The sequence below is a fragment of the Phoenix dactylifera genome, unplaced genomic scaffold (genome assembly GCF_009389715.1).
Source record: "Phoenix dactylifera cultivar Barhee BC4 unplaced genomic scaffold, palm_55x_up_171113_PBpolish2nd_filt_p 001428F, whole genome shotgun sequence".
Classification (NCBI taxonomy): Eukaryota; Viridiplantae; Streptophyta; class Magnoliopsida; order Arecales; family Arecaceae; genus Phoenix; species Phoenix dactylifera.
In genome coordinates this window covers 20,639-48,201 of record NW_024068750.1, presented here as the reverse complement: position 1 = coordinate 48,201, position 27,563 = coordinate 20,639, and the positions used below count along the sequence as shown (strand labels likewise).

The 27,563-nt window shown below is 41.1% G+C and overlaps 1 protein-coding gene across 2 annotated transcripts; it reads right to left on the bottom strand.

Annotated features, from left to right (window-relative positions):
- Positions 1-5,476: 5,476 nt before the first annotated feature.
- On the bottom strand, positions 5,477-12,678 carry LOC103723643 (probable serine/threonine-protein kinase PBL16). Of its 2 annotated transcripts, none has more exons than XM_039122266.1 (6): positions 12,068-12,678; positions 11,130-11,437; positions 10,896-11,031; positions 9,748-9,884; positions 8,390-8,513; positions 5,477-6,155 (listed from the first exon to the last, which is right to left on the bottom strand). In XM_039122266.1, the coding sequence occupies exons 1-6, from the start codon at positions 12,129-12,131 to the stop codon at positions 5,821-5,823; spliced, it is 1,104 nt and encodes a 367-aa protein (XP_038978194.1). In that variant the 5' UTR covers positions 12,132-12,678; the 3' UTR covers positions 5,477-5,820. The 2 variants fall into 2 exon arrangements, with proteins under 2 accessions (XP_038978194.1, XP_038978195.1); XM_039122267.1 differs by having other exon boundaries at positions 12,073-12,678.
- Between the last annotated feature and the right edge of the window lie 14,885 nt (positions 12,679-27,563).

The following is a 27,563-nucleotide window of genomic DNA, read 5'->3' as shown; positions in this document are numbered from 1 at the left end:
TAGTGAAGGCCGAAGGCCGAATATAAGGATGCTCGACCTTGTGGTCGGAAGAGTTACAAAAGGCCTAAACGGCCAACCTTATAAAAACAAAAATAAAAATTAGTCAACATGAACAACCTCCATGTTGGTGTCAACTATGGCCTCCGACTCGGTTGTGACCTCGGGAGTGCCGTCTCCGCCTGCTTCAGCAGCTTCAGCTCCAACACCGGCGTTAGAAATGGCTGTTGGTTCCATCTCGTCGGCAGCTTCGGGAGCAATATTCGGCCTGGCCTCGGCAGTGGCTTCCACAACGTCCCCATTCGCCTCGGCAGCCCCATCCAGGTCTGGTTCAAGGCCGCTGAGGTCGACTCTAAGGCAGAACTGCTGAACTTGGAGATGACAATTGTCGAAACCCTGGATCATAGCAGCAGCAGCCCCTTCTGCCAGTTCAGCGAGGTACTCCTCCGACTGACGGAATTTTTCAATGGCCTCACGGGCGGACGATTCCACCAGGCTCTCGAGCCGCCCGACCTTTAGCTCCCGCTCTTCCGCCTCGCCCTGAAGGCTAAACAGAGCGGCTTCAAGCTCGGAGATGCGGCTTGCAAAGGAGGAGCGAGCACAAGAATGCTCGGCCTCCATGTCTTGGATCTGAGCCAGCCTATCCTTTATTAGGGCCTCGGAAGCACACACCTTCTTCTTGGTCTTCCGAAGCTGCTGTGAGGCGACTGCAGCTTTCTCCTCGGCCTTACGCTGCTGCTGCTCAACAGCGGCCACCCGATTTTCGGCCTCCTGCTGACGTTGCTCAGCAGACTCCGCTCGAGCTTCGGCCTCTTATTCTTGGAGCTCGGCACGCTCCGTTCTCAGCCTGAGCACCCTTAGCTCCTCCCGGTCGGTGAGTCTGTTGGATATCAATACGTCGACCACATGAAGAGACTGGCACGAAAAGATAAGAATGTCAGCAAAAACTGAAACTAAGCATTCACAAAGGAAATAAAAAAGGGACAAAAGGACAACATTACTTACCCGCACGCTCGCCGAGTAAACGTGATGGACGAGGTCGCCAAGGCCCTCTTCCATCAGTGCGCGGTCGCGCAGAAGCATGATGTTGCGCACGAGCCCGTGAGCAACCTCTTCAAATTTGAGGGCCGAATCACCCTCAGGTATACGCCGTGGTTGTTCCCCGCCGGACTCAGGAAACATCGGCTCGATTCTCGTCAAGGCCGGAACTTCGGAGAAGGTCGCAACCTCGGCGCATAATGAAACCATGGGGGGACCGAAGTCCTGGGCCCACAACCCAGCTTGGAATCCAGTCCGGACGGCTGGGTTATCGCGGCGACCTCCAAAACTTGGTCAGCAGGTGTGACCGCCGCTCGGTCGGGAAGATCCCCCCCAGTCGTCGATTGGGGCACCTCGGCTTCTTCTATAGACCCCTGGCTAGGTCCGGCCAGAGCAAGGGCATCCACCTCGGGCTCTCCCTGCTCGATCTTGAGGCCGGGGGCGACTCTTGCCTTCTTCGGCCTCCCCTCAAGCCGGACCCTTTCAGGGGCGGCCTCTTCTTCCTATATATGATCATCAGCATCTTGGTGTTGAAGATCATCCCTGCAATATCTAGAGATAAAAAGTCTTATCAACATCCCCAACGTAAAAAGAAAAGAAGAAAAAGCCAAATTACTTTTACCCTTGGGACGAATTGAGCTCAAGCCAAGATTCACTAGGGCCTCCTCACTGAGCAGGTCAGAGAGCCAAGGAGTTTCTTTCAGTCCGAGCAAACTATCTATGATCTTCTGCTCGGACCGCGACAATTGCGGGAGCTTATTGTTCACTAAGGCCAGCGGAAAGCTTCAGGTCAGATTCAATCCCCATGACCGCTCGGAGAAGATAAAGAAAAAATTATCCTTCCATCCGTGGATGAAAGTGGGCAGGCCCCCAAATAGCTTGCGGCCTCCTCGAGGGGAGAAGTACCACAACCCTTTATCTACAGGATTGTCTTTCAATATAAAGCAACTCCTAGAGACATTCACTAAGGGGGACAGGCTGTGTGCCAGGCAGAGGGCGAGAAAGCCAATGATTAGCCTCCACGAGTTCGGGGCGAGCTGCGCAGGCACCAGGCCATACACCGTCAGGAGTTCCCCCACAAATCCGTGCAGAGAAAATCTCAGCCCTGCTTGGAGTGTATCTACGTACACTCCGACCCAACTGTTAGGTGGGTTGGTGACTCGGCCTCCGAGGTCCGGGAGTTTGAGGACGAACTCTGGAGGAATGAAAAATCGGGCTCGAACCGAACCCAGATCCTCGTCGCTCATGAGTGAGCCGGTTCCATACGGGCTCGGGCCCACCTCGAGTTCAACCTCTTCCACCTCGGAAGAGGCCTGAGCTCGCGATGAACCTACATCGAACATCGATGTCCTCGTCGACGAGTCCATTGCCCTGGTCTTGAGATTATAAAATGGGGGAAGATGAAAACTCTCCGAGCGACCGAAAGGAGGGATAAAATGCCTACCCGAAAGCTCGCCGGAAAAGGTGGACGGGCAGAGAAGAAGAATGTCCACCGGAAGAAGAAAGCTCCAACACCACGGCAATGACGGCTGAAGAAAGAAAATCAGGAGCGGGGGAGGGTCAAATAATGATCCTAGGACCCCCTTTCCAGGCCTTATATAGGCTACTATAGCGGCTCCGATCAGGCAACCTAAATGCTCAAACGACCCGAGATTTGCCACGTGGCGGGCCATAAGACGGCCTCAACAAATCTCCCCGAATCGCCCCACTAAATGCTGATCATTATGGATGGCGCTCCGGAGCTCGAAATACTGATGGCTAACCTTTTGCATTCCACCAGACGAGACGCTTCAGAAAAGGGAGCATTAATGGTCGGCTTCTCACATTCCGCCAGACGGAGTGCTTTGGGGGACGGGGAATTAATGATCGAAACCCTCCTCGTCCTACTCTAGCAACCCCCCCCCCCCCCAAAAAAAAAGGAACGCCCACGTGGAACATTGAAAAATTTCCATGATGGATTCTACTTAAGAAAATTTGGCAGCTTGAACCTCCCAAGTCCGACGTCGGGCTCTCAGCCGAGAAATGCGCCTAGGCATACCCAGTTTGGTACGCACCTCTTCTTGCCTGTGTGATGGAAACATTGGACGATCCGAAGGCTGCCTACTTCCATCATCCGAGCTGCGAGGCAGCTCGACCTCGGAAGTGGGGGGCAAATGATAGGGGGAAAAATGGATCATCCAGCCCACGACTAAAAGGCCGCCCAGTAAACATCAACGCCAATCGGCCGAATCTTTACTTCGGCCTAGAGTCAGCTCGACTTCGGGACTCCGCCAAAAGCTCCACCAACTTCAGATATTCGCCGACTCCCCCGACCAAGCTCGGGGTGCCTTCAGATATTCATCGACTCCCCCGACCAAGCTCGGGGTGTCTTTAGATATTCGTCGATCCGCCCCGACCAAGCTCGGGGCGCCTACCTCAGCAGTACGCCCCGATCTTCGAGCTCGGGGCGCTCCACCGAGCACATCTCGGAATCCGGAAAGCCAAGCTATTCTTAGCACCCGTCAAGCCGACCTCGTCAAATGCTTGATGCGACCTTTTAATGAGCTCGGCTTCGCCAACGACCGCACCCATGTGTGCACCTACGTCCATCTGCGTGGCCGTACTTTGCAACACTACCGTGTCACGTCTCTATATCCGGCCTTCAACAGTCAGACGACATCTTGACCACTCCGGCCATATCCTGCCGTGACTGTCAACACCTACCGTTCTTAAGAATGAGCAGTACTACACACCATCAGCCAGCTGCGCGCCACCCGGCTCAGAGCCACGCCCCCTCATGATGAGGGCTGACAGTGCCTCTGCCACCTGGGCCACTCCACCGAAACTATAAAGAGCTCGGTCAGGTAACTTCTAGAGGACCTCTCTTTTTGGCTGGACCAAATCGATCCCACTCTAACTTGATCGTCGGAGGGCCCTCATCGAAAACACCGGTGAGGCTTTGTGCAGGTCTGCAGCCGTCGTACAGGAGGTGGCTCCCGTTTTCTCCTTCCAACCAACGGTGGCTCCCTCGACTCCTCCGGCGTGGTCACCCTCGGGCCAAACTTGAACCACAACACTACCCAAGATCTACCCAGCAAATAACCGATGTGGGACTAAACATACGCTCGCACGGGTCCTCACATACTCTCCCCGTTCAAGCTCTGACGTCCTCATTAGGCTAAGGGTTCAAATCGAATCACAAACTCTATGATCGGCCCATGGTTAGCCCCAATAGATCCGTGTTGCAGTGTCCCTTAGTCTGCATAGGTTATGGGCCAGGTCCGCTCTGATACCATTTGTAATAATCCAGGACCTCACTCAAAATGGTTAGCCGAAAGGTATTATTTGGATTCCTTAATCTTGTACAAGTACCCAAGATCTACCCAGCAAAAAACCGATGTGGGACTAAACACACGCCCGCAGGGGTTCTTACAAAATGGTTAGCCGGAAGGTATTATTTTGGTTCCTTAATCCTGTATAAGTACCCAAGATCTACCTAGAAGATAACCGATGTGGAACTAAACACACGCCCGCACGGAACCTCAAAAAAATGACCCATAGAAAGTTCAATTCATCTGAGGCAAGAGGAAGCTGAGATGATCTGGATCATCAGGAAGAACAATATGGTAAAAAACATGGCAACTGTAAAATAAGTCACTACCAACATTAAGCAAAATATTTCTAATAGCAGTTACCCAACTAGACTATTTAATCAAACAATCCAATTAACAATAATCACATCATGATGTATTTAAAAGACAAAACTTCAAAGAATACACCATGATGACTGTGGTAGACAATGAACCGGTCCATGCGCACTAGGAGACAGCATAAATGAGCTATTCCTATGGTTTACGGATGCAGGAAAGTCCATTTTTAACCCCTGTGGTCCTTCATTCCATGAAAAAGAACAGCACTTTCCCTTAAATAAATATTTCTTCTGGACAATGGAAGACTTGGTAAAAGCTGATACTTTGGACAGAATCAGTTCAACCACCATACATATCCTTTTTGGCTGGTTTTGGATAATCTACTTCCAAATGTGCTACCTAAATGGGTCTTGATCAGCTTCAAAGCTGATTGGATCAAGCAAATAGACCCTTCAACCTCACAATGACTAAGCCAAGTATCGATTCTTTTTTCTCACATACATGCATGAATTCCTTAACCTCAGGCAATCAACTTTCTCAAAAGAAAACTTCAGGTGTTCGGTTTCTCGAAAAACAAAACTTCCGGTGATCGGCATTCTTTAAGAGTAAAATCTCCGTGTAATATTTCTCTGCTAAATGAACTTGAGCAAGAAGAAAATTTTATTTGGACAAGTTCTAGGACAAGCAGTCTAAGGATGCAAATTTCAGTTTTTCTAATAAGCCTAGATCCAAAACTGGATCCTAAGCAAACATAGTCAGACCACTTATCTGTTCAACTCAGGTTTCAATAAGAAATTCAGTAATTTTTACCATGATCTGAAATTTCTGTTTGAAAATAAGAACTTGGGCAGCTGACACCACTCTTTCCCCAGTCTTCCACAAAGAACAAGAATGAAACTGTTTCAAAATTTCCTGAACTACCAAATTGCTAACATAGATGATCGTCAACCTTGTTCAATACTTCCACCTAACTACTTACAACTCCAAGTAAAATCATTCAAACCCATCTAAAGGCAGAAACCACCATTGGTAATGTCAGGCTATCCTGAGAAAAACCCATGTCCTAGTGTGAAACATTAAGAAAAGATCCCCCAAAAGCACAAACTACTTCAACCATACACTATAGTTTAGTCCTAGTCCATTCCACAGCTGGAGCTCAGTTGCTACCAGTATTTGGAGTCTCCATGGGTACCTGAAGAGGTTCCAAGCAGTCGACAATGTCTCTCATTAGAGGCCTTGCCTTCGGGTTACGGTTCAGACAGTGGTAGGCCAGCATGGCTACCTTATGCACAGCCTTGACAGGGTAGTCTCCATTCAACCTGGGGTCTACAATGCTGAGGACTTTCTTCTTCTGGGGAAGCAGTGGGAAGGCCCAGTCAGTGAGGGTCTCTCCTCGGGCAAGGAGGAACTTGTCCACGGATTTCCTTCCAGTGAGGAGCTCAAGCAGGACCACACCATAGCTGTAAACATCACTCATTGCAGTCAAATGCCCTGCATGGAGAAAGATACTATTTGGTCAGGCTTAATTGGTAATACACTTTTTTTTCTTTTGAGAAACTGTTAACACACCTCAACTTATATTCTATGATTGAAATCATGTCAGATTAAAACCAAGATTGTGAAAAGAGTAGAAGGAAAGAGTTTTAATCAGAAGGCATATCGCTGACTTCATTCAAATGAGGGAAAAAGCTTAACAAAGGCAGTGTTACAAGAGAAATTAATGTTGGCAGAAACTTAGCAGCTGCTCTTAAAATTCAATTGACTTTCAAAAGGATGAGCCAGCTGAAAATGATAATTTGAAAATTAAAAAATACTTTAAATTTAACATAAACAAAATCTTTAATTCATCCTAACAAAAATCATAGTTATTCTTATGGAAATGGACTCAGAGAATCAGGTGAAGCTTTGAGGATAATCAAAGCAATATTGGTAGTCATTTACTTTAAATGTTCTAGAAAGCAGTAAACTCTCAAATTATTTACATAAATACTGATAAAGCTGGCAATTAGAATAATTGAAAAGTAAAAGGGCAAAGAAAAGAAGACTTGAGCAAAATCAAGCTTCAAGAACATCTTCCATCATCATGATTGAGGCACATGATAGGGTACTCTCAAAGTAACTAACTGCGTAGAAGAGACCACTACTTCAATAAACAATGTGCATGATGGAGACATTTTACATGCAGATGATATTAAAGAGGCAAACTGACTTAGGTTACCAATAATATACATACTTTAAACAGAACGGATATAAGTAAGATAAAGCTTTCTTCAGACTCCATAATTGAAAATAGTAATATAAATTACAACAATAGATTTACTAAGCAACTTAGTTTAGTTTCGATATAAAGTAAAACCTATCCATCTTTAAAATCCAACTCCAAGTCCTTCTATCTAAAGGATACATTGGTATGAAGAAGCCTCCAAATAAAAGTCAAATAGTACAGGTGTCTCCTACTCAATGATTCATTCTATAACATTGTAATGTTATTTCCCATTACTTTTTTTCGGAAAAAGCCTTCAGAAATCATATATTTCAAGAAGTCCCATGTGCATACCGACATGCTATCTTTCACCTAAAACACATCCCGTAAGTCCAGTTGTCATTCCGAATCATATGTACTTACAATGACCCGAGTTTGGACCTTCTACAAGCCTAGTATAAATATCAAATTGTTTTTGGAGGAAAAAGTAATGAAGTACCCTAAGGATTAAAGTAATAGCAGACTGGTCAAAAGGAAACAAGAACTTCTTCTAGATGACTTGACGAAATAAATCGATACTTAAACTTTGTCTCGTTGCAAAAGTAAGTTGACAAAAAAGAGCAAAACCGCTTAGATGCCTCAACCTTCCGTGCCATTTGTAACTCAAGAATTTTCTAGAAATGTCTTATTTTTTTGAGAAAATAGGAGGAAAGAGTCCACCCTGTTTCATTCTAGTCAAAAAATAATTTGAATGATCGTGCAGGATTTTGAGCAAAAAGACTTTCTAATAAAAAGGGAACTAGCATAAAAGGTAATGTATTCAGAGGGAAAATATTCTTTTATTACTGTATTTAAAGTATAATTTGTCTGTTTTAGGTCTATTAAGTTGCTGATAATTGAGAGGAATTATTTGATGATTGTATTATATGCCTTACATTTGCTTCCTTGTGGAAAAATGATTGCTCTGATCTAAGGGTATCAAATTCAGTCAACTCGGCTTCTCTGGGAGAACTTGTAGAAATTTTCCATATGTTAAGTGATTCAGAGTTCTCTGACTTTTGGATGGCACAAAAGTAATGCCAATGTAATTTGGCAAACATATAAATACTGACATACTGAATGTAATTAGCTAGTTTGCTACCTCATATTTATCCAAAACATTTGATTATTTGAGAAGCATCAGGATGGGCACCTTAGATTTAGGAATCATTATACCTTCAGAAATTCTTGCAAGCATCTATTTAGGTGAAAAAGGTAAAATTTAATTCAAAGAAATAGAAATAGGATCTTGATTAGCACCTTTCATATGACAAACATGCCCAGTGGAAGATCTTTAATTTTAAAGACTTAGAGTTAATTCCCCAAGACCTACTCCTCTAGAACTTTTGATAACAGAGATTTGGGGAAAAAATCCACTTAAACTACACACTAACATCTAAACTACAGGTGAAATTGGCATTATCTCAGAGGGAGATACGAAAGAAACCTTCTGAAAGTAAATAATGTTCTCAGCTTATATTACCTGTCATAATATACTCGGGAGCTGCATAACCATTAGTACCCATAATTCGAGTAGAAACATGGGATTTATCACCAACTGGTCCATCTTTTGCAAGCCCGAAATCAGAAAGCTTGGCATTGTACTCCTATACATATAATGAAAAATTAAGCCAAAAGTGATCAATTTTAGGTGTTAGAAAAATAAAATGATCGAAGGCAGAGTGAGGTAAACAAAGAGAAAATTCAAGAACATGAGCATTATACAAGTTATGGAAAGAACAGGGCACCTACAACTTAAGATTTCCTAACATGAACTGAGAGATAAAGGTTATGGCAAGCTTTAAGAGAATAGGAAAGGGCAAGGATGGTTGAAATTTGAAGGACATGTGAGTGATGAGCATGAACCATGCTAGAGGAGCATAAATGTATAACTCAGATAAATACACCAATGGACATTACACTGGACATGATAGGCTATCATACTGTTTATCTCTAACACCTACTTCTCAAATTTGAGGCAAATCATACACCAATGTCTTGCTATGAGAAATGCAGACTGAACATGCAAAAAAGAACAGTACATTCACTACTGGAAAGGAGGAACACTGTGAAAGCAGATTAATACAAAAGGCCATGAGTATGACCAGATAAAATAGAAGACTGTAAGGGATTTAAAACAAAAAATAGAAAGGACGTTAAAATATATTGATATATTGGTTTTTAATAAGAAAGATTTAAGTGGTTGTTTGACACCATAAGGACTGTATTAGAGGTTGCAGAAACTTCAAATCTCTATTGCTTAAGTACAATCCTGGAACATGTAGAAGATATCGAAGGCAAGGATTAAAAAAAGGGAATTAATACAGATATGGTTCACAATTTTATGGTTGTATTAGACTTATTACAGTTGTAATGATAACTCCTTCCCCTCGATCTCACACTTGTATATTTGATGTCCTAAGAGATAAGATGCATATGCGGCGTTCCAATCAAATATCCACCACATGGTTTAGAAAAGTTATGTACTGTGACCAAATAAACAGTCACACATGTATAAACAACTTGTATGGTCTCAAACCAGAAGATGAGTCCAAGAACATGTTAGACTAACAATAAGAAAATGTACTGATTATAATACACATATCAGAAACAAGAATGACTGAAGATGCCTACTTTTTAACTATAAATTCATGTTTGTGTAAAACCAACCTTCCATGCAATCTTACAAATTGACATACTTGTTCTATTCAGGTTTGCTCCACAAATTAAAAAAAAAAGACAAAACATAATTCTCTTGTTCTAATCAAATGTAATATGTTGTTATAGTGCTAAGGTCATGCATTAAAACATCAAAATGATTCAGAATTTTGACCAACTAACCTGGTCTAGCAATATATTAGATGTTTTAAAATCACGATATATGACAGGTTTTTCAGCTTCATGCAGAAAAGCAAGCCCTTTTGCAGCACCAATTGCAATTCTCATTCTGATAGACCAAGGAAGGGGATGCAATCCTCCTACATAACAACATAAACAATCAGCAATGATAAGATGAAAGCTGAGATTTGGAGTGTTGCAATTAATGGGGCATAAGGACATTACAAAGAGATGAACAAAACAAGATACTTGGAAACAGATTACTGCCACAGGCTATGAAGGAATCCAAATTTTGGATTATTTTATCAACTTAAGGAATTCAAAGTTTATATGCCTTCTACCATGCACTTAACAAATGTTTCTAATATGCTGTGCAAAACACATTATTTCTATCAATTCTACTTCCTAAATGACCTTATCATGTCAAGACACATTATACCCAAATTATCATGTCAAATGGAGAAGGGAACCAATCTAGTTTTTTGGCTTTGTACAATCAGCCATCAAAGAAACTTGTGAAAATGTATGGCACCTATTGGTGAATGTGGCTAATCAAATGCCAAAAAGAAGTTTCAAATAAAAATAAATTAGCAGCACGCTCGATATAAATCCTTATTGATATGTTGTTTTCAATTATAATGATAGCGGTGGGCCTGGCCAAGCTGGTTCTGTTAGGCTAATGGCTAACCATGAAACAATTGATTTTAAATATTACTTGAAAAGGCCACAATAGGAGCATTCTTTTAAGTACTTATCAATTATTTGATGTTCATATCCCCAACGTCATGACATGGTTTCCGACTTAGGTTCTGCTACTCTTGATGGTGAAATATACTCCACTACAAAAGACAGCTTCCAGGGAGTAAGATTAAAAATTCAATTTTGATTAAGATGACAAGAATGACCTATGTGCATAGACATCGGAAACATAATTGATAAACACATCATATCCAGAAACCAAAGAAGTAGCTTCGGAGGAAAGTGATAAGTTATTTTGTTGTCAAGGCCATAAGAAAGAAGAGATCAGTTCTACTTTATACAAGTTTCTGTTACTACATCACAAATTACACTAATATGTAGATTACACTAATATGTAATAAAATTTATTATTTAGTAGCACCAAATGGGTAAGATCAGACAACAACAATTACTTGAAAAGAGACTGTCTTCGACACTGCCACGAGCCATGAACTCGTATATTAGCATCCGGTGCTCGCCTTCGCAGCAGTATCCAACCAATTTCACCAAATTCGGATGAGAAAGTTGCCCGAGGAATATAACCTCAGTCTGCATACATCCCATGGTTTCTTAGAGTTACCACATCCAAGTAAAAGGTTACCAAAAATAGGTGTAAATATTTAAATTAAGCTGATAGAGTAGGTTACCAGCCATTCTCGGTGACCCTGAAAACTGTTATCACCATCATGGACCTTCACAGCTACGTGAAGAGGATGAAGATCTTCCCTAAGATCTTCAGTTATAAATCCTTTATAAACACTTCCAAACCCCCCTCCACCAAGAACATGGTCCTGCCTGAAATTCCCTGTGATGATCTTAAGTTCATTGAGAGTAAATGCTATCAGTGGGTTTGCAGCTCCGTCACGCCGCAAGTCCTCGACTTCCTTAGGATTTGAGGGCAATTTGCTCTCCTCCTTCCCTTCTTCTTTTACTGGACTCTGGACTTTTGGAGATTCTATAAAACAAAAAAAATGAAAAAGGAAAGAACATGTTTATGCTTTAGAAACAGAGGAAAACGAGTATATAACAAAAAGATTTAGAATTTAAACTTCGAATTTTCTATCTTTGAATGCTGCAGAAGCAAAAGATATGCAACTTACAAAACAAAATTAAAGAAAAAAAATTACTCGTTCGATTTTTATATCAAGAAACAACAAAGGAAGAAAACCGAATGAAACCTCCATTTGCACATTCCTCTTTCAAATGTTCTGTAACAAGCGTCAAGAATTAAGAACTGGATATTGGAAGGTTAAAAAAAGGCAAAGCTCACTTCAAGCTGCTTTCTTAATGCAGTGGAAGAAGAGATACAAAAACATATTCCAGGTTCCAAACATCTTCTGAGAAGAAGATCCAGTTGCAGAAGACGAAGCCTATACGTTAAGAAAAGATTGAAAAAAAATATAACTTATATGCAAGAGAGATAAACCAGACTCAAAATCCTAAAACAGGAAAGTTATAATGATAAAAAAGCACTCAAACTAGACAACCATATAAACTAATATAAAATAGAAAAGAAGGAATCAAAGGTTTCACTCATTCTAATCTAAGAAAGCATGAAATAACTCAAATCCCAGAAAAAACTCACCTAACTTTGCATTGGAAGATACTGTATAAATGGATGGGTTCCCTCCAAACAAGCAATTACCCATTAATACGCCACAAGCCTCAGGCTCCCCACGCCCCTCACCAAGATACCATTTCCATTTAGAGAGAGAGAGAAGCTTCTACTGGCTGGGGTGTGGGTGCTATTGGGTTTGATTTGCAGATCAAAGGGAGAGAGAAGAAATAGATGCAGTTTAATACTAGAGAAGGAAAGAAATACCTATTTTAGTTTAGGACTTGAGCTGAGGTAAGATATTGAAGGAGGGGAGGAGGGGCGAATTTAGAACTTAATGAAAAGTCTTTGAAGTCTTCATGTTGGGGGTCTAATGGCAGGTTTTGTTGTGTGAGAGAAAGACAAACATCCAAAAGGAAACAAAAGAAATGAATGCTTCAACTGAAAATTCACTTCTGGATTCTAGTGTTTAGCTTCTTGGTAGCAGAGACAGGGAGCTTCAATCAATTCAAAGTTGATTTTATACATACAATTTAGTCTTTTCTTATGGGTTTCCTTGAGACTGACTTAGCATGAAGGAGCTGGGAAGGTGTTATTAAAGGGAATATAATCCAAGGAGAAGGAAAAGTATGAAAGTGAGAGCTCTCCCCCGTCAAAGAAATGTAGCCCACCACTACACTTGGGGTGCGGATCGGGGAGTGCACTTTTATATTCTTCAGATTCCTGTTCATTGCTTTTGTTTTATAGTGCGCTTATCTTGGATGGGAGTTGGGTGGTGGCCATTTTCTTTTTTTCTCGGTCTACTGTAGCAAGCAATAATGGCCTCTTACAATCCCTCGGGGCAAGGGTGGGGGTTGCCGTGGCTTCCCAAGCACCACCATCCAAGGCAGCATGCATCGTATTTTTTAGTGCTTGTGGTGGCTGTGGCAAGGATGGTAACGACGGAAGTTTGAAGTAATAAGGAATGAGCACTCAACTCTGAAGTCCGCCTCTGAATTCAGACAATTAACGTAGCTGAGTCGCCCTCAACAAGCATAAAGTTAGCTCTTAGGTTCTCAGGCTGCATCGAGCATAGCTGATACCGGCCCATGCAATCTTCAGCTCTGCTTTTGGGACTAAAGTGTTAAAGATCTGACACCCACCAGCTGCTATGAGTCTCGAATTTGGTCCCCTAATTACAAATCCTACTCTGCCTCTGCTGCCACCATCTAGCACACAGCTATTAAAGTTGACTTAGAGGAAACTTAGAGGTGGGGGCTCCCAGAAGATGAACACCGTCTGAGGCACTGCAAGAGCTAAGGAGAAGTCTCAGGTATTCTGAGCTATCAAAAGTTCTCCAATAGCATATATATATAGGTGATCTTGGCAGCCAATGCTAATGCTCTCTCCAAAGTAAATCTCGGTGATTGATCAGTCTTCCCAAATATCCAAGCTTTACGGGCTAGCTAGATGTGGTAGGCTGCGTACGCAGCCGTGATAACAATTGATCTGGATGGCGAATTGGAGGAGTTCCTCTTTAGGTACTCCAAGAAAGTCTAAATATGGGTTGCGACTAACATACCTCATAAGGGGCACCAGCCATAGTTCACAACCTGGCCGCTCTCTCACAACGGAAGAGAGTATGATCAATGGACTCTTCCATTTTGCCGGCAGTGCAGGTCGGAGGAATGCTTAACCAATGTCTATAAAGGGCACCATTGGTCCGAAGGCAACCCCAAGAGAGCTTCCAAATGAACAAAGCAATCTGCGGATGAATACCAAGCCTCTAGATCCAAGTGCAGTCACGCCTCTGAGTAGACAAACTCCTAAAGAGAAGATAAAGATTCCTAGCCTAACTCTCGGGCTCTAAGTAGATCTTCAGACCCTCACATCAAAAACTCGTTGCCCTAGGATCACGAGGGACCTCACCCTCTTAGCCAGGTGCACTCCAAATAACTGGGTAATCAAACTTGTGTTCCACCTCTACCCCCCAGCTATAAATAGGTCTCAGACCCGCATGTTGTCCACCACCTCAGTGTTGATCAAGGTCGGCCACCGCCCCAAGGAAAGATCATCCACCTAGGAGTCCCTAATAACATAAATGCTCCATCCATCCCCAATTAGTCATCTTGTGTTGGCCATAACCGTCGGGACATGCACACATATCTCCCTGCAAATAAATGAGATGCCTTATCTGACTTGAATCGTCGCTGCTCATGTCCACAGGACATACTTGGCCCTCATCATAGAACTCTGAAAACTATCAAACTCAAGCAAATACCTCGCAGCATGCTTGGCAATCAAGGCCTCTCTCCTTACTAACAGAGATTGAATACCGAATCCCCCATTCCATAATGGTTGACATAGCAAGTCCAAAGCGACCAGGTGCACTCCACACCCGCCACTATGCGTGCCCCACAAGAAGTTCCGAAACAACTAATCCATCTTCATAAGGGAAGTTCTAGGCAAAATAGTGTTGGACATCAAATAGACTGACATGGAGTTCAAAACTGATCTCACTAGGGTTAGCCTACCCATCATAGAAAGTAATCTAGCCTGCCAATCTTCAAAGTGCTCCTGGATACTCTACTCCATACCGACACAGTCCATCTATTGGAGCCTCCGCCCGGTAATGGAACTGCCCAGAACTACCAAGGCTTCTACTGGTCCTTGATACCCAGGCACTTCCTGACAAAGTGCTTCACCTATGGCTTTGTCTTCGGGTTGAAACAGATGGTTAACTTGAGCAGCTTTATCTTTTGGCTCGATGCAGAGTAATAATCCACCAAAATTCTTTTGAGAACCACTATGTTCCTTATGGAAGTTCGAGCTAGGAGAAGACAATGACCTGCAAAGAGTAAATGCGAAATCTGCCGAGCTCCCAAGGCAAGCGAGTAGGCATCCAACAATTGGGACGAGCATGCCGCCCGCAGAGTTCGAAAAAGAGCATCAACACAGATAATAAAGAGGTAAGGGGACATGAGGCAACCTTGGCGAAGGCCCATCGAGGATCAGAAGAATGTTGTAGGCGTGCCGTTGATCGGGATGGAGATGGATGGGATTTGCACACAACTCAAAATTCATCTGATCTATACCTCATGAAAGCCAAAAGTCTTAAGAGAGTAGCAGAGAAAATCCTAGCAAACTTAGTCGTACGCCCTCTCCATATCAAGCTTTATAGCTATGAGGCTCTGACGGCACAGGAATCTCTGGAGGTCATGCATAAACTCTTGGGTCAAAAGGGCATTATTCATAATGCTCCGCCCCTCCACAAAAGCCCCATGCTCTTGACTGATGAGCTTAGGCAGAATCGACTTCATTCTGGTCACCAAGATCTTCGCGATCGCATTATACATGGTGGTGCATAGACTAATCGGCCTATAATGACTCGGCTCCGAAGTATCCCGCCTCTTCAAGATCAAGGTAATGTAAGTCTTCTTCCAAGCCTTGAGCATCATGACAGTATTGAAGAACAACTAGACAATGGTTACCACCTCACGACAGATGATACCCCATATCTCCTGAAGAACAAGGGGGAAAGCCATCCAGTGCTAGTGCTTTATCCTCTGCCATGGACCAGAATGCAGCCTGCACCTCCTTCGATGACACCTACTCAATGAGGGAGGCATTTTTAAAATCCTCAATACTAACATCTGGTGGCAGGAAGGAGAAGGCCCCTCCTCAGCTTAGCCTCTTAGTCCACCTCGCTCGGAAGAACTCAAAGATTATCTATCTGACTACTCCATTATCATCAATAGATTGACTAGTTCCATCCCTCAGGGTGCAAACCAGGTTCCTCTATCTCCTGATAATAATGGACTAGTGGAAGAATCTAGTATTTTTATCCCCGTTCCTAATCTACTGAATCTTTAACTTTTGCTGCCAAAGAACCTCCTGCTGCTGTAGCAGAGAATGATGCATGGAAAGCTTTGCCCTAAGGCCAGCGAGCTCCTCTAAAGACAACCGATTACTCTGGCCCTCTCTCACCTAAATATCCGTAATGGCGGTCTCCACCTCTTGAAGGCATCTGAAGATGTTGCCTACTACCTCCCGATTTCATTGTTGCAGTCTCCGCCTGGTGAGCTCTAGCATGCAAGTGACATGGTGCATATCATTCCCCCACAAGGGCATCCCTCAGGCACCTCGCACAATATCCTAGGATTGAGGGTCCTCCAACCAAATCTTCTCGAACCGAAAAGGGCACTGATAATTGATCCTTGAATCGGTGCTAACCAAGATTGGGCAATCATTTGATGCAATTAGAAAATTGTTGGATCCATCTAGCAGTGGCCAAGGCCCTATCAATCCTCTCCCAAATCCTGACATCATCATATCAGTTGTTGCACCAGGTGAATCTAGGTCTAGAGAAGCCAAAGTCGATTAATCCATTCACCAAGATGAATCATCTAAATTTCTGATCTCGATCTTATCCGAGTAAAGCTTACCTCCTTTCTTTTCATGAGGCCCATCAATACAATTGAAATCACCCTCAATCATGGATGGAAATGCTGCCCAGTCAGGTTGGAGACCTCCTTCCATAGGATTCGTCGCTGTCTATAATCAGTGCTCGCATCCACACCCGACAAAAGCCAAGAAGATCCATTGCATTTTGAAATCACCATTGCGTGCACTTATGGAAGACATCCACAGCAGCTGCACTGAGCTTCCAAACAGCAGTGATACCTCCCTCAAGACCTTGGGACTCAACAACATAAAAACCCCAAGTCACTAGAAACTGACGCCAGACTCAGAGCAAACTCCTTTTTGACATCCGCATCTCAGTAAATAATTTTCCGGATCATGCAATGCACAAGTCTTCTGAAGGAAGAAAAAAATGGGCTTTCCCACCTCCTGCAATTCTACAAGAGAATTTTTTTTTTGTCAATCGAGATAGAGGTGGTCTCGAGTCTGCATAGCTATGATCCACAGTCAATAATCCTGGCTCATCTGACGGGGCCTCACCTCCTGCATCCACAGTCCTAGAGCCCCACTCTAATACCTCCTTGATTTGACGAGCGACTATGCTCCCCAAAATCATTGGCCGCGATAGGTTGCTGTTGACATTCCTTATCTCCCCGATGTGTAGGTAGCCTGGCCTGTTGGTCCTCCTTCGCCGATGACCACGTTCTAGCCAGATTGTAGGGGGACCGGGTTGAAGACCCAACATTGACCCCACCACTTTAGTGGCTGCCCATTGCTACAAGCTGTTGCTTCTCTGGTTCGGTCACCACCACCAGCAACAATGTTAGGGCTAGTGCCACCATCTCCATTGATTGCCCTCCCAATCACAATGCGGGTGAGGAAGGAGATCCTTCACCAGGACCCTTCAAGGAGCCCTCACATGACATCAGTCCAGATGGCGCATTCGATCCATCCAGCCCACCCACACCCGTACCACGCTGGGCTCGACCTTCAGCTTTTGTGATCCCCGATGGGATTCTGTGCTGCTTTAGATTTGGCAAGCCTGGACCTACATCCACCATATAATTTTTCAGTCTACCTGATTGATCTGCTGGGCCAGTTCGGTTTGCCTCCCGAGCCTGGTCCAACTTGTATAAGGCCCCAAAGTAGGATCCTAGCTCAGATATGTCATGCGAGGGCCCGCTCTCCTATTGTCAGTGCTTCCCATCACAGGGCCCTTCAGTGGAGATCGATGGCATGTCATCTTTGTTGGTTTTTGCCACCCATCTTAATAGGGTGGAGAGCCTAGCGAACTCGATTGATCTCGAGGTGAACTCGGCCGAGAGGGAGTTGATCTTGGCTTCGAAGACTTTGGAGTTGATTCGGACTTCTTTCTCGTCTATTGCATCCCCTTTGCTGCCCTAGGTTATTGTATCCTTACCATCATGAGCCATGGGCCAAAGACTGGCCTCCAGTCTAGCTCCTCTCGACTGGACTCAAGCTCGGTATTGTCTTCAGGGTCAATACCCTCCTCCACCACCTTAGGTGCCTCGACTCTTTCCCTTGAGATGGATGTAAACCGGTGTTTGGCTGGGCCCCCAACTCCACCTTCGGCTCTGGCATGGGGAACTTGCAATCACCATATATATGCCCAATCCTCCTTCATTGGTAGTAGAAGAGAAAAATATTTTCATAGATGAAGGTCTGCCAGAAAATCCTACTCCGCCCCTTGATTAGAGTCCCGGGCCTCAACGACTCCATGGCATTTATGTCAACCTTCACCCTTGCAAACCCAAGCTTCTTCAGTTGGTCGGTAAAACCATCCATGGCCAGCAACTGACCGGTTATAGCTACAATTGCTAGGATGGTCGCCTTATCCCAGCACTCCAAAGGGAGTCTTGGTAGCCTCATCCATACCACTGTAGCTTTGATCATGTCCATCTCGAGGACAAAGTTAGGGGTCCTATAATAACCCAGGACCTCACCCAAAATAGCTAGCCGAAAGGTATTTTTGGAGTTTCTTGGTCCTTTATAAGTATCGAAGATCTTCTATGCAAATAACCGTTGTGAGACTAAACACACGCCCGCACGGGTCCTCACATACTTCTCCCATTCAAGTCCTGACATCCACGTCAGGCTAAGGGTTCAATTCTATTCAAATCTTATCACAAGCACCACGATCAGCCTATGGTCAGCCTTCATAAATCCGTACTGCACTGTTCCTTAGTTCATATAGGCTATGGGCCGAGTTCGTTTTGATACCATTTGTAACAACTCAGGACCTCACCCAAAATGGATAGTTGAAAGGTATTTTTTGAGTTCCTTGGTCTTGTACAAGTACCCAAAATCTCTTCGGCGAAAATCAATGTGGAACTAAACACATACCCGCATAGGTCCTCACAGGTCCACAACTCCATTGCCAACAATTGGTTAGTGACCAGCCACAAGCCGTCGGTGAGGGCTCGTTGCGATCGTCCTCCATTTGGAAGTGGAAGAACAGAGAAAGGATTTCACCTCATAACGAAGCTTCCCCATCACCTTCAATTCACAGGCTATCCAGTCGACCAGAACCCTCCCTCCGAGACTTACTGCTAACTTCTCCAACGTTTGCCTTGAGGCTTCAATCTGCTAGCTTTCAAATTTCTTTAAAAGTCTTTTCAAATCTAAGGAAGGCTATGCATTACAAGTCTTATGTTGGCATGGTTTTAGCATTTTGAATTCTGTTTGGCAGTTCTCTAACTCTGCTACACCTCTTAAGTGCCCAAAGGCATGGTCTAGCATTAAGTTTCAGTTCTAGGATTTGGATGTAGACTTGAGCTGCATGCTTTCTGAGTCAGGTCTGGATAAAATGAATTTGTGATTTCAACTTCAATACTTGAGGTTTTTGAAAAAATAATAATAATAAGAATGATACTTGGTGCCTTTCTTATAGGTTTAGTCGAGTATTAGATTCTCCTCGAGGCAATTTAATGAGTACAAATTCTCATTTTTTTTTCTAGATACTTCCATTACGCAGAACAAAAATAGGGTGTAATGCCTAAAAAACATGCACAATAAGCTAGAAATAAGGGAGGCCTAAGTGTGCTTCACCAATTTTGCAGTACAAATATTAATCAATATATTTTTATTACAAGAAGTAATGTATCTTTATTACTAAATAAATAGACGAGCTTAAAAAAAAGAAGAAAACAACGAGGCCATGAGCCTTTATCTATGGTGCGTGAGAAAATCTGCCACTTCAATTAATTTAGATATCTTCAACAATGATTTTTTTCTTGAAAAATAAAGGAGAGTGGGAATGCCTCTTCAAGAATGAAAATTAAAAAATAAAAAATATCAACTAAATCCGAGAATGTTTTGCTACTTGGTTGGCAGCTCTCCCTTAAAGAGCAATTGTCCTTTGAGAAGGTACATGATTTAGAAAATCTTAACAAACAATATTTTGTTCTACATGATTATATACATTCATGAATGTTAATATTCTTTTCACTGGTTCTTCAAGAATTTGATACAGTTCCATCCGTGATGCTGGGATTTGGCTAAATATTTTTTTAATTTGGGATAACCCTACACTTAATTTTTCTTACTTTTTTAAAAAGAAAACTGGTTGAGCATAGATTGAAACTCCGTCTAGCCTCGAGGGCGCAGTTTTATTTAAGTTGGGTTAGCTTAGGTCTAGTTTATCGATAAATTATGACCATGAGGTAAGGTTTTTAAAACCGGATGATCTCTTTTACTACTAGTTATTTACTTCACATCAAAACCATGTCTTGAAGAATCAATAGAAACTGATTGACTAAGTTGGATCATGTAGGGTGGAGAAGGCTATGGATCAATTGTATCAAATATGTATTTAGTCAAGTAAAGTTGATTTGAGATTGCGTTACGTGAAGAGGAAAAAAAACATGGAAATATAGGATATCATAGTTCAAAGGAGATTATATTGAGTCTAGGGGCTGACCCATGGACATGTGCAGGTTGAGGAGTCCCAACTCGACATCAAATTGGGTCGATTACTTGTCAAGATTGTATGTTATATTGTCTTACTTTGACTTATCTAGTCCATTGCGACACGAGGTAGATAACATCAATTGGATTGGACATGATTATATAGCATCTGCTTTAGTTTTTGAAGGTTGAAAGTAGCACATCATTTTGGATTTTCCATGGCTACAAATCGAAGCACATGCCCACTTCTTTTTCTTTTGAACTTGTCTATGTCATTGCATAGGGTGATTTTTATACTTTTCTTTGAACTTTTTTTTGTGAGATAACCAAATAACTTGTATACTGTGATTTTAATACATTACTGCAACATGTTAGTCTACGTGCTATTTGCTACATTTCTGATGCTTGTCCTCTCTTTTTATTTGGATTCTTTTCCCTGAACAAATTATACTACATAGAGGAACATCTGCAATGCTACAAGGACTTCTTGCATGAGTATAAAACTAACAAGCTGATATCCAGTTTTTTTCAAGATCCCTCATCTTGAATCTCAAATTTAACTAAGATATTTATTTAACATTCGGTTGACTGCATTACGACTCTATTCTTATTCTGAATTAGATAGTGCAGTTCATGGCTGCAAAAGTGTATTGGGTCTCATTTAATTTTATTGAAGGGTTAAGTTCATATCACAAGCCCCTAAACAAGTAATCATCCATTAGTGATTGCTGATGGAAAAAATGTGGTCCCTCCAACATTGTCCTATGATCTGGTATTAAAGGACATTAATGATCCTCTTATACTAAAATAGTTGCCACGAGGTACTAAGCTCAAAACCCCTATGGCATCTATCCGTTATTCTAACAAAGGTAACAGTCTAAAATGATCATGATTCTTTGCCATTAGGTGTATTTTTGATACACTGGTGGACCAACATTACTTCACAGACACTACACTGCCAGTCAACTACTTCTTCACAAGATTTGACTCATAAGAAGTGCTATCAATATTGTCAATATATGTAATGGTCAACCACTAAGAAACACTTTGAATTCAAAAAGGTTTTTGCTAATCAGACAAGATGTTGGCCACATATTTATCACACATAAAACGTGTCAGTTCCTAATGCTATCAAATGCTTGAGGCATGTCAATTAAAAATATGCCACTTGTTTCTTAATGTTATCGATGGGCAGCAGATTCTTAGGGAAATAAAAATGCTGCATCCAAATGTGTTTGAAGTAAACATGAAAGTATGATTATTTTTTTTTGACAAATATGCGATTATTGCCATCACACAAATCCATGTCATAAAAATGCGAACGATGAATTCATCTTCTGTTGTGTGCCGCAGATATGTTTGCCGCATAAAAGAGTAAGATAGGATCTTGCACTTTTTTGTATATTTGGTGTAGAAAAGAGAAATGTTATGGAAAATTTTTTGTGCCTACTCTCATGAGGCAGTCATTAGGTATATTTATAGTTAAGAATATACAAGAGATTACAACTAGGATGATACAAGGATAGGAAGAAATAACAAAGGAATTTCTAGGATCAATCCTAAATTTATGCTATTCGATATTCAAAATTCAGAATTCAAAATTCAAAATTCAAAATTTCTAGAATCATAGATCCTTGACATGTAGTTTGATATGGGGTTGAGATAAACTCTTTTTCCCAGGCAACTTGCTTAGATGCTTTGTTGCCATTTAAGAGCTCAGTGTGTTACAACACATCTATCTTAATTAAATTTCAACTTAGCTTGGTCTCTGAGTTGAAGGCAGTAACTCCTTTCAGAAATAGGTAGACTCGAGACAACTAGAGCTGACCAAAGTCATAGTCATGTTTGGCAAGGCAGTATTCAGAAAGGTTTTATTGTGTGGTTTAAAATTTGTGATGTTTGATAAAAGATAGATTATCCAAGGGACAAACCAATTGATGAAACAAGTGAGCCAATAGGCATCATTATTATGTCTGCCACATCAAGTATAAGATAACATTATGGAGACACAAGAAAAAAAAGCATGACCTCTTATTTAATATAAAGTATTATTTTATGTTTGCACCAATTATGAGCTATAATGACATGCAGCATATCACTACAAGCTTATCACAACTTTTTTATTTAAATAGTGCTGTCCAGTGTCTAAATACTATCTGTTCCAGATATCTTATTGAGAAATTACTACATTAGAATTTCAATAAACAGTCATTATTAAAATGCATATAATAGCTGTTATTTCTAGCCTGTTACATTTTATGTTTGATTTGTAACAGAGGTGAGTGGAAACTGTTACTAGTTCTATACAATTGTTAGACTAATGTTATTTAAAACCACTCATATATGTCAGAGTGATCAGGGGGAAAAGAAACTGTATCTCATCCTAACCCCCGAAAAAAAATTTCATGACTCAATCTGAGTCTAGTCTCTGACTATTTAACTGACTCAATCTGGTCCAAGATTTAGTTGAGTTGAAGAAATCCAGATAAGTCTCTCTAATCTATATGTGCAAAAAGTTCTGTTAGTGTAGTTTATTTTTTGTGAATTTTTCTATAGATCAAAACAGATTATTTTTTCTTCAAATTGAATCAATATATAGAGGTGCTAGTCCAAATCATAGTCTTGAAATTTTCTGAATCATGAAATAAGCTACATGTTATGTTTCCTCAAGACATATATGTGGCAGCTTTGGTTAGCTTTTTGCATTTAAAATCCCCTTCAGGCAAACTCAAGCATGTGGCTAGTTCAAGAAAACCCATTGAATTAACTCGAAGTTTGATTTTAGGAGGAAAGAAAGGGGGAAGACTCAAACCTTACGACTTACTGATGACTTGATCTAAGCATATGATCACTTACTGAGATGACTTGGAAAATTTGGACAGGGTTTTGAGTTGAACTAGAGTGAGTCAACCGTAGACTTATGACAAAAGATTTGTATTCTCAGGGCAACGCAAGGAGAATCATTTCATTGGACAAGTCTTGTAGGACAACTAATATGCTATATTTTTGCATCAACATTACATCAATTGGGTTTAAAGTAAGGTTTAAATATCTTTCATAAGCATAGCTAATGTCATGATGATGAAAAGATATGATATATTATTTGTTTTATAAAACTTACCCTATAAATAGTCCATCTAGAATTTTCTATAATTTCAAGTTTTATAATTCAGCATGCTAGTAAGTGGTTTTAGAAACTCATAATTAATAATTTCAGCACCAAAAGGTATGAAAAACCCAATCCAAGCTACCTTGTTTTGATAGGGCTTCTTGTTGTTTAAGATGACTGCATACAGATAATGGTTCCTTGTGGGACCATCAGCCTTATTGATTAGCCCACTAATAAACTAGTGTGATCTCTTCTTTCAAGTCTTGTAGTTCCATAGGCTAGTAAGCGGTTCGAGAAATTGATAACTAATAATTTCAATACCAAAATATATGGGAAACCCAATTCTAGCTACATTGTTTTGATAGTAAAGCACTATTTTGTAAGATGACCACATATGGTTATAGTTCCTTGTGGTACTATTAGCCTTATTGATTAGTCCGCTAATAAAGTAGTATGATCTAATCGTAACATATGCTTAAAAGACCTTAGTATAATAAGTAAAATGGTGAGTAGAATTATTAACTAACTAGCTAGCTTGTAACCCCTCCTTCAGAGGAAATTCCATCTTGGAGCCTTAAAAGGTATTTTCCTCATTGTTTGACATAGATAATACTAAAGTAGATGAATAATTACACCACAACACAATCCAAGATTAGGAGGGTCTCAAAGCCTAACATATCAACATGGCAATCAACCTTACAATCACTTAAGTCAAGACCATTGTTAAGCAATATAATTTCCTTTCTTTTTTCTTTTCTAGATAGGAGATTTAAACTTTAAAGTAATTACTTGAGCACATTATCATGCAAGCTCGGACCAATATTGACTTTTAAGGGTTATTTTTCTTAATTTTGAATGGCATCTATGACTATGTATTCCTTTTGCATGCTTTATAATGGAGGCATAATCGGTCATTCTCGTATATTTATCACGAACTATGGGCTATTTAGTATGGCTAACCACATACAATCGGGACTTAAGGATGGCTCTAGTTTGGATTAGTCCAATAGATCATCGTTCATAGAATTCAACCATATTTGACAAAACAACCATGTCGATGAACAAAGTTTAAACAAAACATATGTGGAATTGGACTTATTAGAAAAGATCCAAAACACACTCTCCGTAGCTGCTAGATTACAAGCTAATTTTGCTTGTGATCAATGTATTCAATAATAATTGATCTTGACCCAATAAGAATTCTATCATTTTATTCAAAAACATAATAATACTAATCATCATTGAGGCTATGGTGCACTTTTTCCGCATCACATTGCATAATATATTCCAAGAGGAGTAATAAAACCTACGTAATATCTGAGGCCAAAGTAGATCATACAAATCTTAAGAAGATTCAACTCAACTTAAAATCTTGATGACAATTTGATTTTTATTTCTACGGTCAATTTTAGACAACAATTATAATGTCGGTCAGGATTTTTGCTTCAACATTTATCCTAACTCTAATTCCAAAATGATTTCATATAAAGTTTCAACCCAAGTCCAGCCAAGTCATGGCTTCTGGATCAACTTCATTTCAGGTGGACCCCAATCTCATTCATATAAAAACTGCTAAGCCTTTTCTTTAAAAATATTATCTGTCCATTTCAATGCTGACGGGAGATAGCCAAGCCCAAGTGCATAATGGCGACTGCAGTAATTATGAAGATTTTGGAGGGTGAAAGAACTTTAATAAACTGAAAACTGCCAAAAAGCTATTGATATTTTTGTAATAATCAAAAGGCCAGTTCCATTTTGATAACCCAAAGAGAACATCATGACCTAACCCCAATCCCGGTGGGTGGAGGAAGTGAAGCAAATTGACAGGCTTGAGGGAGAGAAATGGAAGCTTCATGTTGAACAAATTCTGATGTCAAGAGAGTGGGAAGGAGATTGAGGGGGTGGAATTTGTCGGAACGAGTGAATGACAGAGGTGGAGAGTGCAGAAAAGTAGTATAATTTCATCGTACCCCTAATTTGAGATCGTGAACCAGAGGTCACCACAACAACTACAACTAATAAAAATTTTCCCTACAAGCATGCACGGCATAAATAATCAATTAATTAACTTTAAAATTAAAATAACTAAAATCTGAACTTTAATATCTCATAAAATCCAATGATCCTCAAAATATCTCACACAAATTTTAGTAAAATCCTAGTCCAAAATAAAGAGACTGTAGCTTAGTTCTAGAAATTTATAGAAATAATAACATATACAATAAAAAAAGCTGGATAACCTAGTAAGCAATGAATATTTTAACTAAATTAATTCGATAATAAGATAAATAATAATTTTTAGAAAATAAGTATATAGAATATATCAATTCAAAACTAAAACTAGATATACAGCTTGATCATACATGCAAATCTATTTTTTTTCTCAAAATTAAAATTTTTATTTATGAATCCAATTTCTTCAAAACATCATGTTCATCTCATTAGCTTATAAGCTATGATCACATTTTTACTATTGCAGGATCATAGGTATAGTCCTTCAGGGTATTTAATCTCCATTTGCAGGGCCATTTGCCAACGTTTAAACCCAAATGGTGGGCTCCTTGTGTTGTGCCACTTTTGCGGCAAGCCACCTCTTTCGTGGTGCGAATCCTTCATGACTAATCAAGTCCAACATATAAGCTTCCAATGGCACAGTTCGTAACATAGTCAGTTTGAGAGTCTATAATCATCTCAAATCAAAATTTTCTTTTTCATCAAATATGTTTCATATGTCAAATTGACAAAAATACAGAAACCACGTGGTATTGAAATCAATCGAGCAAATTTGATACTTTCGATCATGCATCAAATAATATTCCACAATATGACATATTCAATAATAAAATGCTATGCTTCATAAAAGAATGCAATTCAAGATTAAATGACAAAAGTATTTTATAGGTTGCCAATAAATCTAGAAAAATGTTCCATTATTTATTTTCTATTGAAATCACCCGATAAATCCAATTCACTCTAAAAATATTCCTTAAAGCAAAATATCTAAAAATTATATATTTTATTAGAATTTAATCATGCTTATTTTAAGAATAAAAATTCTAAGTTCCAACACTCTCACAAGGCAGGCCAAGCACAAGTGCCCGACATCTTGGTTGGTCTAATCAAGATGATTTTATCTGATCATAGTTGGACTAGGGTACAGATAGTTCAATAAAGATTGGAGATGATAAAATCTAGCAGTGTCCGATAAAGATCAAGTGGGGACTGGCATGCGGCCCAGTGGCTATAGGTCAGGATCTTCTTTTACAAGGGTCAATCAAAATCATTGAGAAAAGGCCTCTCTCTAAGTTTCAAAAAATTTTAGTGGAGAGAGGAACAAGAGAGAGAAAGTGGGAAAAGAGAGAAAACAAAGCCTCTTTCTCTCCAACCAAGGAAGAAGAAGCTCGTGGAGGGTCACTACTAGCCAGAGGATCAACAATTAATCACCCCAAGCGGCGGTTGGTGGTCGCAAGCGACGGATGGTGAAGAAATCTATTGGAAAAATCAACCAAGATAGGACTTGGTCCCAAATCTCAAGATCCATGGTATCTCGGCAAAAACTCTAGCCATGGGTTCAACTTGATGTGGTTTATTGAGCAAAGGCTTCGGCGATGGGTATCGATCGGTAGAGACAGTCAGAAATGCAGAGATAGGGCCGAATTCTCAAGAACAAGGGAAAATAGAGCTTGAATTTTTTTATAAAAAAAATTGAAGGAGGTAACCCTCGATTGTTGAAGAGAAATTGAGTAGCCCTCGCTGCATCAAGAATTGTGCGAAGGGTAGGCTCCCCATCGAACACCTGGTGTGCTACCTGAAGGGTAGCCCCTAGCACCGGCATGCCGGGAGGTTCCAATGGGGGTCGGTAGTTTGGCCCATCTCCAGGGATGGCTGAGACCACCCCATTGTGGTCGGCGGTAGTGCAGAGGGCTTCGCGACGACCGGAGGAATCCATCCATCGGTTCACCGAGGTTGAGTTAGAGGAGCTCCAATGACAATACCTCCAGATGGTGGTGGTGCCGACAGAGCGGGTGGCACAAGCCAGAGGCATTTGGGAGGAGACGACCGTGATCACGAGAAGCTTGGGCCGACGCA

What these genes read in the sequence shown, in the direction of transcription:
- LOC103723643 (XM_039122266.1), bottom strand. Translation starts at nt 12,131, where the DNA reads ATGGGTAATTGCTTGTTTGGAGGGAACCCATCCATTTATACAGTATCT. An exon ending in AGGGTCACCGAGAATGGCTG is followed by an intron (nt 11,032 to 11,129) that starts GTAACCTACTCT and finishes GGATGTATGCAG; the next exon opens with ACTGAGGTTATATTCCTCGG. An exon ending in CTAATATATTGCTAGACCAG is followed by an intron (nt 8,514 to 9,747) that starts GTTAGTTGGTCA and finishes TTATATGTATAG; the next exon opens with GAGTACAATGCCAAGCTTTC.